The sequence below is a fragment of the Crotalus tigris genome, unplaced genomic scaffold, assembly GCF_016545835.1.
Source record: "Crotalus tigris isolate CLP2741 ecotype Arizona unplaced genomic scaffold, ASM1654583v1 scf7180000023652.331455, whole genome shotgun sequence".
NCBI classification, from domain to species: Eukaryota; Metazoa; Chordata; class Lepidosauria; order Squamata; family Viperidae; genus Crotalus; species Crotalus tigris.
Genome location: NW_024100099.1, coordinates 94,658 through 111,176, shown reverse-complemented (window position 1 = coordinate 111,176; position 16,519 = coordinate 94,658). Strand labels below are relative to the sequence as shown.

At 47.3% G+C, this 16,519-nt stretch overlaps 1 protein-coding gene across 1 annotated transcript; it reads right to left on the bottom strand.

Annotated features, from left to right (window-relative positions):
- Positions 1-2,247: 2,247 nt before the first annotated feature.
- On the bottom strand, positions 2,248-15,571 carry CFAP53 (cilia and flagella associated protein 53). Its single transcript, XM_039320489.1, has 8 exons — positions 15,458-15,571; positions 13,448-13,680; positions 12,016-12,189; positions 11,026-11,329; positions 7,825-8,043; positions 5,311-5,527; positions 4,089-4,191; positions 2,248-2,701 (listed from the first exon to the last, which is right to left on the bottom strand). The coding sequence occupies exons 1-8, from the start codon at positions 15,521-15,523 to the stop codon at positions 2,473-2,475; spliced, it is 1,545 nt and encodes a 514-aa protein (XP_039176423.1). The 5' UTR covers positions 15,524-15,571; the 3' UTR covers positions 2,248-2,472.
- Between the last annotated feature and the right edge of the window lie 948 nt (positions 15,572-16,519).

The window sequence follows — 16,519 nt, the reverse complement described above, 5'->3', positions numbered from 1 at the left end:
GAATTCCTCAGCCAGCTTTGCTGGCTGAGGAATTCTGGGAGTTGAAGTCCACAAGTCTTAAGGAGGGCAAGGTTGAGGACCCCTGGCTTAAAGGACAAAAGGCCAATGTTTATAGTTTTTTTCAGTAAGACTGTGATTTTCTTCTAATGGCGATTTTTGACTAGGCTGAACCTGTTTTTCTAGACTGTGATCCAGAGGCATGGAATATCTTGACATCTGGTGCCCTAAAGGGGTGTTTGATTAATGTTCCCACCATTCTTAGCCACCAAAACCGTTGGCTATGAAGACCAGAACATTGTTATTACAGCCTAATCTATTTAGACAGATCCAGATTGGGGAAGGTTATATAAAATGTAGGAAGCAGAAGTAATTTACAGCACGTAATTCTTAGTTGCGGTATTGGAACTGAGAAAACCAGACAGGGAAGAATGCTGATAAAATTTCACAGTAAAAGTTTGAGAAGCTTTGCTTGTTAGCTATAAATTAAATTCTAAGGTAAATCAATCACTTAATAGAGTAACAGAGTAGATGCACTAACAGATGCATTTTCTTGTAGGCCATTTTATACTGCAATGCTACACTCACTTATCAAGTGTTAAGATCCAACGAAACAAATAAACCCAATGCCTGAAATAATCTTTGGAGACCTATCCTTTAGCACCCTTACATTCTGAAGTCTAAAAGTGGGCTGCTAAATGATAGACACATTTGGTGGCATTTGTCAGCCCTTTCTAGGGAAATCAGCTGGCAGACATTTTTTCTAGCAATACCTTAAGACTTTCAAAAAAAATTCTTCACTTTTTTAAAATCTTTGCAAAATGAAATTAATTTAATCTTAATATAAGGAGAACAGGCTGTCTTGTTAGATTTCTGGGATGTTCCTTCAGAGCTTTGCAGTAAGGCAGACATGTCAAACACAAGGCCCAGGGGCCGGATGCGACCCACAAAGTGGTTTCATGTGCCCCATGAAGCCATCCTGGAAACAGTGAGGGAACGGCCCCCGCTGCCTTGGCCCTGGCCCAGGCCAGCCGGGAGCCAATGTACAATTTTGTGGCGGCCATCTATGCTGAAACGCATTCAGTCTTAGCTCCACAAGGCCGTCTGGAAACAGTGAGGAACCGGCCCCTGCCGCGTCACCCCCGCCCCCTGGGTGCATGCTGGGGAGGGGTCACCTTTGTGAGGAATGAAGGAATGCACCATCGCCTGGAAGTGGCCAGCAAATGGCCCTCGCCTACTTCACACATATCCGGCTTAATGGGCTCTGGGAGAGGGGTTTTGGCAGGCAGTGGGGCGCTCTCCTCACAGCGCCAAGAGGCTGAGCCCCCACAGGCACCCTTGACGCGAACAATGTAGAGCTAGCCACGCCCACCCAGTAGGCCACACCCACCCTGTCCACACCCACCCGGCCCCCCATGGGCAACCACAATGCTGATGTGGCCCTCAATGAAATTGAGTTTGACGCCCCTGCATTAAGGAATCATGAATATTGTGGCAAAAAGTATAAGACCTCCTATTTTAATTCTTCTATTTTAACCTTTTTTAAGGCTGATTTTCTTTTTTCTGCGTTTTATTTGGACAGCACGGCTTTGAATTGTGTTTTATCATATTGGTTTCAATATTTCTCTCTGCACTGTGACTGTACCCAATACTTTATGGACATTCCTTCCCATCATTCAGACAAATGCGTATTCAGATTTTTCTAAATGACGTGCTTGCCCACTTGACAAAATCAATTCACACAGAATTTACAGATATTACGTAAATTCAGAATAAATTAATATTTGCCTTTAACAGGCTCATTTTATCTTACTCCTTTAGTTCTGCCTATTCTAGAATCTGATGGAATGTTGAGATGATAGTGCACATATTTTCCAGATTATTTTCATTACTTGCTGTGATTTCTCAGTTACTCCACAGATAGAAATCTGTAGGGCAAAGATTTATAATCCTTCAAATGTAATTAACATGATTTCTGTAGATCCCTGTTACTGAGCAACAGTTCACAATGGAGTTGTTCATGTGACACAATTTGCTCTAAATCTTATTTTGCAAATGCTTGGATTCTCACAGTATGCTAAGCCAGATTTTCCAAGATACACAGCATGACTGAGTGAGTTGCGTAAATTATTGCTCCCGAAGTAACCATTTATTAGCAATAGATCAGGTTGGACAATTTGAAAATGCCAAATTTAGACTTTAGAAAGCCAGACCCACACAAGATTTAAAGATGATTTACAGCAGCTCTTCTTTTAGCTTAGTATTTATTTCTAGAAGGTTTAGGTGCTGGAAGACCTTATTTAAGATATAATTATTTTAACATTTAAAGAGAAAAAAAGTGGTGGGGAGAGCTTTTGCCTGGAAGAAAAAATAATAATAGTAATACAGTGCTGAAAGGAATAATGAAGATATTCCTTCAAACTTTCCGTCCCTGGGCTCAGGGCAGCATCCACATACCCCTGTAGGAAACCAATACTAGCTCTTACTGCTGAGGACTAGCTGCCTCCTCAAAGGATGGAGACACTTCAGCCTCATGTAGGGTCTGGAAAGGATATCTGCCAACTTTTGGTGATAAAGCCTTTCCGCTTCCTCTGCCAGGGCATATTCACGGCGCTCCTCCTCCTTCTCCATTTCACGGGTTTCCTTGAGGTGATCCATCTGAGCACGGAGTTCTTCCCGGTATTGTTTGGATTGCTGCAAACGCCTGCAGGAAACACGCACAGGGCAAAGGGATTTAGCCCTCGGCATGTTGAACACTGGAGGAGCAGACAGACAAGGGCTGGTTTCACAATTGCCTGCAGCTTCTGGGACTTTCCCCAGTCGGGTACCGTCCGGAGTATTTGGAGCCCAACTGCAGCCGGACCCTGTACTGGTTTCCAGTTTAGATCGTCCTCGGCTTACGATCGCAATTGGGGATCGCAAATTCAGCTTCCCCCATTGACTTGGCTCATCGGAGGCCCTTTGGGGAAGTCCCAAAAGGGCAGTCGGGTGGCCCTGGGGCCCTGCAGCTGTCCTAAAGACACGCCGGGTGCCAATCATCCGAGTTTTGGTCAGGGGGGCAGGGGAGGCTGCAGTGCTTGCAAGGCCAAGGACTGGTTTTAAGACGCTTCTTCCATGCTGCTGTAACTCCAAACCATCGCTAAACAAATCGGTTTTTAAGTCGAGGACGACCTGTGCACGTGGGCACTCAGCAGAAGCCACGACGACGTCACATCCTCTCGTGACATCACTTGCCCGGGACGTCACTCGCCTCTCCCTCAAGGTGCCCCTGGGAAAGCCTAGGCCAGGGGTAGGCAACCTGGGCTCTTTTATGACTCGTGGACTTCAACTCCCAGAATTCCTGAGCCAGCATGGGGAACTAAGGCCACTTCATGACTTGCAGACTTCAATTCCCATAATTCCTCAGCCAGCAGGGGGGAATTATGGCCCCTTCATGACTTGTGGACTTCAACTCCCAGAATTCCTGAGCCAACAATGGCTCAGCTTGGAAACCTCTCCCTGTCCCCTCAGCACTGGCTCAGGAATTCTGGGAGTTGAAGTCCACCAGTCATAAAGGGGCCATAGTTCCCCATGCTGGCTCAGGAATTCTGGGAGTTGAAGTCCACCAGTCCTAAAAGAGCCAAGGTGGCCTATCCCTGGCCTAGGTAGTCGTTGGCTTACAACCACAATGGAGCTCAAAATTCCTGTTGCTAAGCGAGACACCTGTCCTGTGAGTTCTGCCCTATTTTACGACCTTTCTTACCACAGTTCTTAAGGGAATCACTGTACTTGCTAAGCTAGTCACACGGTTGTGAAGTGAATCTGCCCCCCCCCCCGGACTTTGTTTGTCAGAAGTCTGCAAAAGGGGATCACGTGACCCCGGGAGACACCGCAGCTGTGATGAACGTGAGCCAGTTGCCAAGCGTACGAATTCTGATCACACTTCTACCATGGTCGTAAGTGTGAAAAAGGGTCATAAGTCACTTTTTTCAGGGCCCTTGTAATTTTGAACGGTCACTAAATGAACTGTTGTAAAGCGAGGACTGCCTGTACTAGGAGACGCCCCCTGACTGGGGAGAGCCAGCCAGGTGGACGGGGCCGCTGGCCTTTACCTTGTGTAGCTCTCCTGCTCCAGCTGCTGGTGCTCCTGGACGGCCGCCTGGAGCAGCTCCTTGTCCTGCAGCAGCTCCTCCTGCTCCCTGGCGTTTCTCTGCACTGAGGGGCGGAAGACGGCACAGGTCATTGGCTAACGTCGAAAGGGAACACGGCTCCCATTGGACAGCCACGCTCAGCAGCTCCACCCCCTTTCCCAAGGCAGATTGGCTCCTTACGAGATTTAACTATATCACAAACAGACAATCCGTGAACCACGCAGGGCCCTTGTTTCAAATATACAGGTAGTCCTTGGCTTACGACCGCAATGGAGCCCCAGATTTCTGTTGCTAAGCGAGACAGTTATTAAGTGAGTTTTCTCCCCCAGTTTACGACCTTTCTGACCATAGTTGTTAACTGAATCACTGTAGTTGTTAAGTTAATAATATGTTGTTAAGTGAGTCTGGCTTCCCCATTGGCTTTGCCTGTCAGGAGGTGGCAAAAGATGGTCACCGGGACCCCAGGATACTGCGACCGTCATAAATACGAGTCAGTTGCCGAGCATCCAAGTTTTGATCAGGAGACCGTGGGGGGGGGGGGCTGCTGCAACGGTCACAAGTGTGAAAAACGGTCATAGGTCACTATTTTTCAGTGCCGTTGTTAACTTCGAACGGTCACTAAACGGAAGGTTGTAAACTGAGGACCACCAGTAAAGGGGGTCGGTCTGCAATTCCTGAAGGAAAAGCGGATGGTCAGTTTAATAAATAGCCTCTGGTGAAATGGCTGGAAGCCCTGATAAGATCAGAAGACGGAGGGAACCTGGAAGTTGAGCCATGGCAAAGAGGGCTCCCTTTGGGTCTGGACGCATTTTGCTGCTCATCCAAGTAGGTTTTTCAGCAACTTCCAGACAACTCTGGGTGGCTGAGGATCTCCATCGACAGAGAAGGAAACTGTTTTCTAACTTTAGCTGAATTTGCGGGGGGGGGGTTTCCATCCTCCCTCCCTCCACTCTGCCCAGTAGCTAATTGGAACAGAACGTGTCATATATAACATACAAATGCAGCTAATCTGAAAATCTGCAATGGTTTCTCACAGAAGCCTCTTCCCTTTGGACAGAATATCCCTCTTGTTTCCAAAAATCAGAGCTCCACCTCCAGTATTGCTACCCAGCCGTTCCAAAGGATGGCAAGCGGGAGAGAAAGTGGACTTGCAGGAAATCAATCATTCCCAACAGCGGCTTACATTTCTCCTCAATCTGAAGCTTCCTTGTGTCCATGACCTCCTTGAGCAACCGATCCCTGGCTAGTTTGAGGGCCTGCTCTTTCTCCGCCCTCTTGGCCCACATTCGTGCAGCGTCCTCGGCCCGCAACCGGTCCATCTCTTTCTCCTGTCGTTTCTCCTCTTCCCTCTGTTGAGCCAGGTAGGCCTGGTACATCTGCTGCTCTTTGAAGAGTTCCCTCTGAAAAATGCAAACGGGGGAGAAGGTTTTCAAAGGAAGGAAAGAGGGGGAAAGAGGGAGGGGGGAAGAAGGGAGGAGGAGGAGGAGGAGGAGGAGGAGGAGGAAGAAGAAGAAGACATAACAACAACCACAACTGCTGCAAGAAGATCGCAGAAAAAGAAGAAGAAGAAGAAGAAGAAGAAGAAGAAGAAGAAGAAGAAGAAGAAGAAGAAGAAGAAGAAGAAGAAGAAGAAGAAGAAGAAGACATAACAACAACCACAACTGCTGCAAGAAGATCGCAGAAGAAGAAGAAGAAGAAGAAGAAGAAGAAGAAGAAGAAGAAGAAGAAGAAGAAGAAGAAGAAGAAGAAGAAGAAGAAGAAGAAGAAGAAGAAGAAGAAGAAGAAATAACAACAACAACCACAACTGCTGCAAGAAGATCGCACAGACTGACTACAAGCAGCGGCATGACAAAGTAGCAACAATGGTGCATTGGAAGATCTGCAAGAAATACCATTTGCCTGTAAGCAAAAACTGGTGGGATCATAAAATAGAGAAAGTCATAGAAAATGATAAAATTAAACTGCTCTAGGACTTCAGAATTCAAACAGACAAGCACCTGCAACATAACACCCCAGACTTAACAATTGTCGATAAGAAAGACAAAAAAGTCTGGATAGTGGACGTGGCAGTGCCTGGAGATAGCAGAATAGAAGAGGAAGAACTGGAGAAGATAACAAAATACAAAGACCTACAAATAGAAATAGAAAGACTGTGGCAAAAGCAAGCAAGGGTAGTACCAATAGTCATAGGCTCCTTGGGTGCAATCCCAAAACAACGGGAGCACCACTTGAACACCATCAGTATTGACAAATTTGCCATTAGTCAATTGCAAAAGGTGGCCTTACTAGGAACTGCTTCACATCTGCCTATCCCAGGTCCTGGGTAAGGACTCCATAGGTAGACAAAATGCCAAATCCAGTCTGAACATCTGGCTGACTGTGCGATGATCCATAATAATAATAATAATGGTTGCTCATGGCAGAACCTCCAGTTCTAGGGATGACTGATAACATCCCTGCTGAAAAGCTGCAAGTTCTGGAATTCTGACCGTTTTCCATCCCTTTCTTTACTTTTATCCCCTTGGTCTTCCATATCTCATATCGAGCAAACTGAAATAGGTTTTCCTACAGCTACATGACTTCAGGAGCTGAGGAGAACCTTTCAGGCCACCGTCTACCCATTCAGCCCACCTGCCGAGGAAAAAGCTCCTTGAGGTCAGGCAGCCTGAAAAGCCCTGGGATGGCCTATCACACGGCAGGCGCACACACGGTCCCCCATGAGGCCTGTTTTTATGCAAGCGCCTGGCCTCACCAAACTCAAACCGTGCTTCCACAACAGTACTGCTGTCCTTACCCAAAACAAGGCCCGGCGGGGGGGGGGGAGGGGAGAGGAAGGGAAGATGAAAAAACTACAGTTAAAAAGGAACATTCCATTTGGAAGAAGAGATTGTGTATGGATACAACTTATGTTGCACCATTTTCCCCCAGATATGCATTTGTGTAATGCAACCATCTTCGAAGCTTCAAGTACGAACATATCTCCGAACTTAAGTGGCACTGTAGCTCCAACAGCACAAATAACTCTTCCAATTGTGGCTACAGGGTCATGTGGGAATAGGATGGATGGATAGTAAGTAGGTAGATGACAGACAGACAGACAGACAAAGTAGATAGATAGAGTAGATAATAAATGATTGATAGTAAGTAGATAGAGATTGATAGATGATCACTAGATAGATAAGTAGATAAATAGTGTCAAGGATGAAACTTCAGATTCTCGAACTGGATATTGATAGATAGATAGATAGATAGATAGATAGATAGATAGATAGATAGATAGATAGATAGACAGACAGATAGATATAGAAGATAAATGATTGATATATATTGATAGATGATCACTAGATAGGTAAGTAGATAGAGATAGATATAGTCAGTAGATAACGAGACATGATAGAAATGAAGGTAGATGACAAATGACAGATAATAGGTGATAGACAATGTTGAGAGAGAGAATAGATGATAAATGTTTGATAGTAGATATTGATGATCACTAGATAAATAGATAGAGATAAATATAGTCACTAGATAGCGAGATAGATGACAGAAGATAGATAGATAGATAGATAGATAGATAGATAGATAGATGGATGGATGGATGGATGGATGGATGGATGGATGGATGGATGGATGGATGGATGGATAAACTTGCATAATATATCATTAAGCTCACAACCAGGTTCCCTCTTGGCTTTACCTTCCTTTGTTTCTGGCTCTCGGTGTCCTCCAGGGATTCCTGCAGGACGTGATCCAGGATCTTCATTTCCAAGGCCAGCTCGTCTTGCTTCTCCTCACTGAGACGCCTGGCTTTCTTCTTCATGGAGTCCAGCAACATGTCTCTGCACTCTCTCAGTTTCTGCCGCCGTGCTATCTCGGCCTGTTCGTTCTCCAGTTTGAACAGCTGCCGTTCCTCCTCCTGCGCAAGAGTAGCAGCAGTTGGTTACTCATCACCTCCTGCTCGGCAGGCTCTGAAGGAGGAGCAGAGGCGGCACGTAAGGGCCCACCGCATGCTAAAAAGAGCTAACTGGGCGTCATATACGAAGTAGGTGTGAATGGGGAAGGCTGACTTCACATGAGGTTCTGATGAACTTCGTGGTCCTCAAAGCTCTCTTGGAACAGAATGCCTGAGAATCAGCAGCACCGTTTCCACTGTTTTGAGATGGAGAACAAGGAAACCGTAGTGCTCATTCCACAAAGGTTTCATAGACTTTAAACTTTAAAGTCTTCTGGGCACCCTCAAACTCCCCTCTACAATCTAAGGAAGAATGACAAATCTTGACTCCAACCACACATGACATATTCCTTTACAACCCCTTTACAAGCCCTTGTATTTCCCAAAATTATTGGACTACCCCTCTGTGTAAGAGGCTGCCCATCTATAGGCGAAATCCATATAACCAATGATATAGCTAACCACCATAAATTATCATCCAATCTAAACCTGAGTGCAAGGACTGCAGAAGGGAAATAATTATGTACAGCAAATTATGGCAAGCCCCAATAACTCAGGTTTAATTATAGATTGATGGGCTATCAATTTTTATTTTGAAGAAAGGGGGGGGGGGGTTGGACCTTGGATATAAATTGCAGACTTTGTGCTAAGCAGTGCTTGGTTAGGAGATTTTTCAAGGTAGGGAGAAAGGGACAGAAGCATAATAAACAAGTCAGAGAAGTGAGAATCAACTAATTTCTCCTTTCTCTTTCCTATAAGCAGGATGTCAAGCATCGTATTACAGGGCACAATAAAGACAGCAAGTGCAGATAGTCCTCGCTTAACAGCTGGTTGCATTACGACCATTCAACAACTGGTTGTTTTATGAGCCACAGAATGGCCCATAAAGCAATCCCAGCTGTCCTAAAGGTTCAACCCCAAAATTTATGTTGTTAAGCAAGACATTCTTTAAGTGACCGTCATCAATACGAGCCAGTTGCCAAGCATCCAAATATTGATCACGTGACCCTGAGGATGCTGCAACGGTTGTAGGTCACTTTTTTCGGTACTGCTACAACTTTGAATGGTCACTAAACAAATGGTTATAAGTCGAGGACTAGCTGTATAAGACTGAGTCACTTGAGGGTCTGCCCACCCTGCACACTCCCAGCGGGAGGCCACACTCCAGATTCCTCCTTTTAAATCTTGTCATCTGATGAGACCAGGAAAGTGTGTCTTTTTTGTGATTGTCACAAATCTGCAACAGGCCCCCAACTCTTCTCCTGTTGAGGAGACCCCTTCAAACCTGCTTTTCCCTGGCATTAGAAGCTGGTTGAGTGGGGGTCTGCTTGAGGTAGCTTTGCTACCTGCTTGGTCAGCTTTTTACATTTATTGTTATTATATTTTTTTCTTTTTTGATTCATTTTTACTGCTTTTGTGTAGTACAGCACCCAGCGCTGGGCAGCCTTATGGATCCCAAAAATAAACAAATAAATAAACACCCCTAAAGGTACTCGAATAGATAAGGTTGCTTCAGGCATTGACAGCTGCTCCTCCAGCCATTAGTTATTCAAACCTTCCCTGAGACATAAATCTGAGACTTCTGGGGCTGCAAAGGCTCCACAAGACAAGGAGAATTTGCCTTGTAGGACCTTTGTAACAGGGCCTGATCCACAGGCTACAATCCCACCTCCTCCATCCCAGAATTGTCCCCACAAAGGGCGAGACACAAAATCCTGGAGTGGTGGAAAGAGGATGCTAAGAGCCCAAAAGGATCCTGACCAGGCAGCCCTGCCTGATTGGAAAAACCAGAACACGGAGGTCAGACACATGGGGGGGGGGGCTTACATGCGACTACAGAAGCGCCCTGGGAGTAGCTATTCCTCTCTGCAGGCTGCCAGGCAACGCAGAGTAAGATTGTTGTGGGAAACGAGCCTTCGGTGATGGTCCCGAGGGAGATCCGTAGCTAAGCCTGGCATTTCCCTCAGAACAAGGAGCACCGCGGCAGAAGGACGGGGCAGGCTCCCTAACGGGAACTCTGGACAACGGCAGCCAATCGAAGCCAGCCTGCCTGGGCTTTGGGGAAGCATCGGAGGCCAGACGAGATGTTCTTGGGGTCGACTTATGACCATTCAAAATTACAACAGTACTGAAAAAAGTAACTTGTGACCAGTTTTCATGCTTACAACCATTGCAGTATCTCATTTAACGAATGTCTCGCTTAGCAACGTAAACTTTGAGGTCTGTTGTGGTCATAAGTCGAGAACTACCTGTATTGTGGAAGGCTTTAGCCAAAACCCTGAATCATAGCTGAAACCTTTTGGAAACCAGCTTGTGGGCCTTAATGAGCTCGCTAGTAAAGAAGGATTGGATGTTCCTAAGACAGATCTGGACCTTCCTCCGATTCGGACATTAAAACTTCTTATTCAGCGGTTCCCAACCTTTTCTGTACCCTGCACCTCTAGAACGCTTCTGATGTATTCTCACACCCCTTACAAAAGTTTGACATAATGGCAACAAATTATCCACATACTCTATAATTTTGAAACTTCTAAGCCCAGGTTTTTGCACCCCCCGGAATATCGTCTTGCATTCCCAGGGCGTACGAGCACCCCCAGTTGGGAACCCCTGTTCTTACTGATGTCTGTGCGGTACAAGTGGTCCCTGGCTTGTTAGAGTCGTAACTCGAGGCACCTACATGACATTTGTCGCATCCTGCAGTCATGTGACCACAATTTATGACCATTTTTGCCCCCCAAATAGCATTTACTTCCAGTTTCTTGCAAAAAACACCCATTGCAAACAATGGGTTCACTTCACCACCACCACCACAAAACATGCTACAAAATGAGGCAGGGTCACATGGTGACCCACTTAGTGACCATCATGATGTACGACCATAATTCCAGGCTCCAGTGCAGTCAAGTGGAGGCCTCCCTCTAACGGGCACGTGAGAAGCTCCCTCACCATCAGCTTGGCCTCTTCTTCCTTCAGCCGCCTGGCCTCCTCCCTCTGGGCCTCTGCGATGGCCTTCTGGGCGTTGAGCGTGTTGATCATGTCCTCCCTCCAGCCGGACCGTTTCTTGGCCTCCTCCGCGGCTCGCTCCTCCTTGGCCAGCCGGTCCTCTTCCCAGAGGGCGGCGTAGGCGGCCTCCTCCCGCTCCTTCTGCTTGCTCAGCTCCTCCTGGAGGGCCAGCTGGGTCCCTCGGTCCTCACACACCTCCTTCGTGTGCTGCTGGCTTAATAGTAACCGCAACTCCTCACAAGTTTCTCTGGAACGAAATGAAGAAGAAGAAGAGAAAATTTAATTTCCAGTTGCCAGATCCAATCTGGATCGGTCACCGGGACCAGAGATTTTTTCTTCCGAGCGTTTGGCCGCGTGCCGGAGCCCCCATCCTCAGGGAACTTCTCCCCACCGGAACGGGCACTTTGGGCTGTTCTACGCTTTGTATTTATGTAGGGCTTTCCTACCGGTTGATTAGTGTGTTGACGGCCGGTGATTAATTTTTAGTGCCTCTGAAGGGAGAAGGCTTTATATTCAATTGGCAAATAAAGATGCTACCGTAGGATAGGTAAGCATGGATACACATTAGGCCCAAATGTATTTATTCATTGTACTGTAAACTACCAATCGTGGGTCCCAAAGGCGCCTCTTTCCGAAGGCATCTGGACGTTCTTTGGTTTTCCTTGAAGACGTTTCCTTCTCATCCAAGACACCCCTTCAGTTCACCCACTGTGCGAATCAACGCTCTCCCTGACGGCGCTGGAGGCCACTCGGGGGCTCACCTGGGCCCCGGGGCCCCCCGAGGCAGGTGCAATGGGTTGTGGAATCTTCTTGGACAGAGAACCATCCAGGGCATCTCACATATCGAGTCCTATTTGAGACAACGATGACCCGAAGGACCGAGAATCTCCACAGGCGTTCCTGAAGGGAAGTTCCTAGATTGGGCTCACTTACCGGAACTGCTGCTCCCGTTTTTCCGCCACTAGTTTCCGCCGAGCCTCTTCCCTCTTCTCCCTCAGCTCCTTCGCTCTCCTGCTCATGCTGTTCTGGCGGCCTTCCAGGGTCTCTTCCTGGGATTCCATTTCGGCAATGAAGCCCTTCTCTTCCGCTTCCAGGAGATCCCGAAGCCTGGAAAGAGACCCAGGCAATGGGGGTTTTTTTCCCAATCAAGCCACAAACCTTTTGCAAATGTTTAGGTTTAAGGCGGCTGGACTTCAACTCCCAGAATTCCCCAGCTTTCCCAATTTTCCAATAAAGGAGCTGTGTACATCTCAACTCCCTGTTGTTATTCAGCCAAAGCCAAACCACATAATGCTTTAATGTTTGTTTCTTCCTCTGGGGTTTAGGACTCTGGAAAGGGTGCAGAGAAGAGCAACAAAGAGGATCAGGGGACTGGAGGCTAAAGCAAAGTAAGGAACGGCTGCTGGAATTGGGAATGTCTAGTTTAAGGAAGAGAAGGACGAGGGTTGACATGACAGCAGTGTTACAGTATCTCAGGGGCTGCCACAAAGAAGAGGGAGTCAAGCTATTCTCCAAAGCACTTGAAGGCAGGCCAAGAAGCAATGGATGGAAACTAATCAAGGAGAGAAGCAACCTGGAACGAAGGAGAAACTTCTCGACAGTTAAAACAATTAACCAGTGGAACCACCTGCCTCCAGAAGTGGTGAATGCTCCAACACTGGAAGTTTTTAAGAAGAGACTAGACAGCCATTTGTCTGAAATGGTATAGGGTTTCCTGCCTGAGCAAGGGGTTGGATTAGATGACCTCCAAGGTCCCTTCCAACTTTATTATTATAATTATAATTTATGGTTCAACATTTTAGGTGAACGTGGCTTCCTTGACAGGGTCGACAGGCAGTACAGGTGGTCCTCAACTTATGGCCACAAATGAGCCCCAAATTTATGTTGTTAAGTGAGAAATGTGTGAAGTGAGTTTTGGCCCCCTTTGCAACTTTTTTTTTCTGCCACATTTGTTAAGTGAACCATTGCAGTTGTTAAATTAGTAACACGGTTGTGAGGTGAATCTGGCTTCCCCCCACTGACTTTGCTTATCGGAAGGTTGCAGAAGGGGATCACGTGACCCTGGGACATGGCGACCGTCATAAATATGAGTCAGCTGTCAAGCATCCGAATGCAAATCACATGACCATGGGGACGCTACAACAATCGGAAATGTGAAAAATGGTCCTAAGTCACTTTTTTCAGTGCAGTTGTAACTTCGAACTGTCACTAAACGAGCAGCTGTCGAGGTCTACCTGTGTTGCTCAGACAATGAGGGGTCTCATGCCAGTTTTTCTCTCCTCAAGTCAGCCAAAAAGAAAACCCACAAACCCCACAAACCCACAAGCCCCCCTCCATTAGGAAAGGCCGGGTGCTTCCTCTCTACCTCTCTTTCCTCTCTTCCTCGCCCGCCAGGTAAGCCTGCATTTCCACGCCAATTCTCTTCCGGACCTCCTGGTGGACTCGCTTCCGTTCACTGATATCCTCCATTTTACCCTTAATGACCCCGAGCTCGTGGGATCTGGCGTAGCGGGCAAATTCATGGCGCTTTGCTTCCTGATCCCTCCAGTACAGGAGCTGCTTCTGGCTGTCCTCCGCTGTATTGGGCAGCTTGGCCCTCTGCAGGAAGAAATGCGATTTAATCGGAGCATCTGGTCACCTCTGCAGAAGAAAGGAAAGGGGGCTGCCCCCTTGGCACCGAACAAGCTTTTGCGAGCAGTTGCCCATTCACCAGATTAATTCACCAGGTTAACACCATGATGGTAGAGGACAGGAAGACCTGGAGGAACGTTGTCCATGGGGTCGCGATGGGTCGGACACGACTTCGCAATTAACAACAACACCATTTTACAAGGCCTTGGTGAGGCCACCCTTGGAATGCTGCATCCAGCTTTGGTCACCACAGTGTAAGAAAGATGGGGAGACTCTAGAACAGGGTTGTCAAACTGCCAGCCCGCGGGATGGATGTATCATAGCGAAACCGCGCACACCCCATTGCCGGCAATGGGAAAAAAGTTGCAGTACATCACGACATGTCACGTGACATTGCGAGTTTGACACCCCTGCTCTAGAAAGAGTGCAGAGAAGAGCAACAAAGATGATCAGAGGACTGGAGGCTAAAACGTATGAAGAACGGTTGCTGGAATTGGGTATGTCTAGTTTAAGGAAGAGAAGGACCAGGGGGGACAGGATAGCAGCCTTCCAATCTCTCAGGGGCTGCCCCAAAGAAGAGGGAGTCAAGCTATTCTCCAAAGCACCTGAAGGCAGGACAAGAAGCAACGGGTGGAAACTCATCAAGGAGAGAAGCAACCTGGAATTAAGGAGAAATTGCCTGACACTTAGAACAATTAATCAGTGGAACAACCTGCCTCCAGAAGTTGTGAATGCTCCAACACTGGAAGTTTTTAAGAAGATGTCTGAAATGGTATAGGGTTTCCAGCTTGAGCAGGGGGTTGGACTAGAAGACCTCCAAGGTCCCTTCCAACTCTGTTATTCTGTAATCAAGGGGTGGCCGAAATGCCTAGGACTGGTTGAACATCCAGTTTTTCTGCATCAGTATTTTGCAAACGTGGCACCTCTAAGAAGTGGAATTCCCAGAATTCTCCAGCCAGCTGAGTTTGAAAAACATTGGTCTAAATCAGGGTTTCCCAACCTTGTCTGCTTTAAGATGGGTGGACTTCAACTCCCAGAATTCTCCAGCCAATCCCCTGCTGGCTGGAGAATTCTGGGAGCTGAAGTCCACCCACCTTAAAGCAGACAAGGCTGGGAAACACTGAGCTAAATGCTCAATAGTCCCGTCATCTTTTATTTTTTAAGGAGGTAATGCCACAGCAAGCCCTGGGCCCGAGCCCCTCCCCTTATGCTGATCCTCCATGTTCAGAAGCAATCTATCCCTTAATCCCAGACTCACTATACAGTACCAATAGCGGCAAGCGGCTTCATTCCTTTTCATGCAATTTATTACAGTAGCTGTACCAAATTAGGTTCTGGCGATTTGCAAAACCTGGAAAATATTGCAATCCACCCAGCCAATACATTTAATAATAATAATAAATAATAATAATAATAATAGTTGTTGTTGTTATTGTTATTATCATCATTATCATTATCATCATCATCATTATTATTATTAAGTATCTGTGCCAGCTCCACATCCCGCCGGGACCTGCTGCTCTTTGGTCTTCTTAGAGGAAAACGCGTGTCCGGGGCTGCAGCTCCAACGTCTGGAGGGGAGGACCCGTGCTAGCTCGGTAGGCGGCTTCCCCCAACGCGAGAGCAAACGGGACTAAGCCTTGTGCCCGGGGAAAGCCGCGCGCGGCGAAACGGCCTTGAGGACTAGCTGCTTGGGTCGCCCCCCCTTTCCCCAAGGCAATCCCCTTCCCCGTCGGCGACTCACGAGGGCCACGACGTAGGGCTTGGGGCCTGTCACCTCCCGGTACACGCGGCCCCGGTCGTCCATCATCCTGCCGGCCGCCTCTCGGACTCGCCGCGGGTTCCGACGCGCCGCAGTTGCCGCGGCAACCAACGCCGGGGACGGTGACGTCACCAGACAGGGGCGACCCCCGCCGGGGCCTCGCCTGGGGATCCCCCTGCCCGGGAGGGGGCGGGGGGGAGGGGCTTTTGCAGCCAGTCCTGCCCCCCCCCCTTATCCTAGGAGTTTCCTTGTTAAAAACTGCGGCGCAAAAAAAGTAATTTCAGCCAATTCACGAAGGAGCGAGGGAGACTGGAGCCTGCTTTTTTTTTCTGGCTTTACTTGACCGGAACAATGGTGACCCTCTCTTTTGCCTCTTGTGGAAGACCCCCCCCCCAAGGAAAGTTTCATGTGTAAGGCCAAATATCATCTGCTTAAGTTTTTAGAACTATCAATCTCGGGTATCAGTCATGGGCTGGATGAAAAGGGAAAGGATTTTGCAAAGAATTATGCAGGTTCACACAACCCAGACTAAGAAAACATCCAGAATTCATATAGTATATTATGCCCAAAGAAGCCACATTAGAATATTGTTAGACAGGTGGAGATTATATTAGAGAATATTTACACATGCATAGAGAATATTAGTTAAATAAAGATAAACCAGACATGTCAAGCTTGTGACATCACGTGACGTCATGCAACATATCAGAGCTTTTTTCCCATTGCCGGCAATGGGGTGGGCACAGCTCTGGTATGATTAAACCTGCCGGCAGTTTGACACCCCTGAGATAAACTATATTTATACCCCTTTCAGAAGAGATTATAAAAAAGCTGAGAAGGAAATGAGAAGACCAGAACACCTCCTCTCTAGCAGTCAACACCCAGAGAATCAGGGATTAACGCCAGACTGACCAGCAAACATAAAACAATACCCAGGAGAAAACAACGCACACACCCTGCCCCATTGGAAGGACCAGCTACTGGGTGTAAACAGGGAGAAAACTTAACACTCACTACCATGTTACCTAGTTAGGTAATGAAACA

What these genes read in the sequence shown, in the direction of transcription:
- CFAP53 (XM_039320489.1), bottom strand. Translation starts at nt 15,523, where the DNA reads ATGATGGACGACCGGGGCCGCGTGTACCGGGAGGTGACAGGCCCCAAG. An exon ending in AGCCCTACGTCGTGGCCCTC is followed by an intron (nt 13,681 to 15,457) that starts GTGAGTCGCCGA and finishes TTCTTCCTGCAG; the next exon opens with AGGGCCAAGCTGCCCAATAC. An exon ending in AAGAAGAGGCCAAGCTGATG is followed by an intron (nt 8,044 to 11,025) that starts GTGAGGGAGCTT and finishes ACTCTTGCGCAG; the next exon opens with GAGGAGGAACGGCAGCTGTT.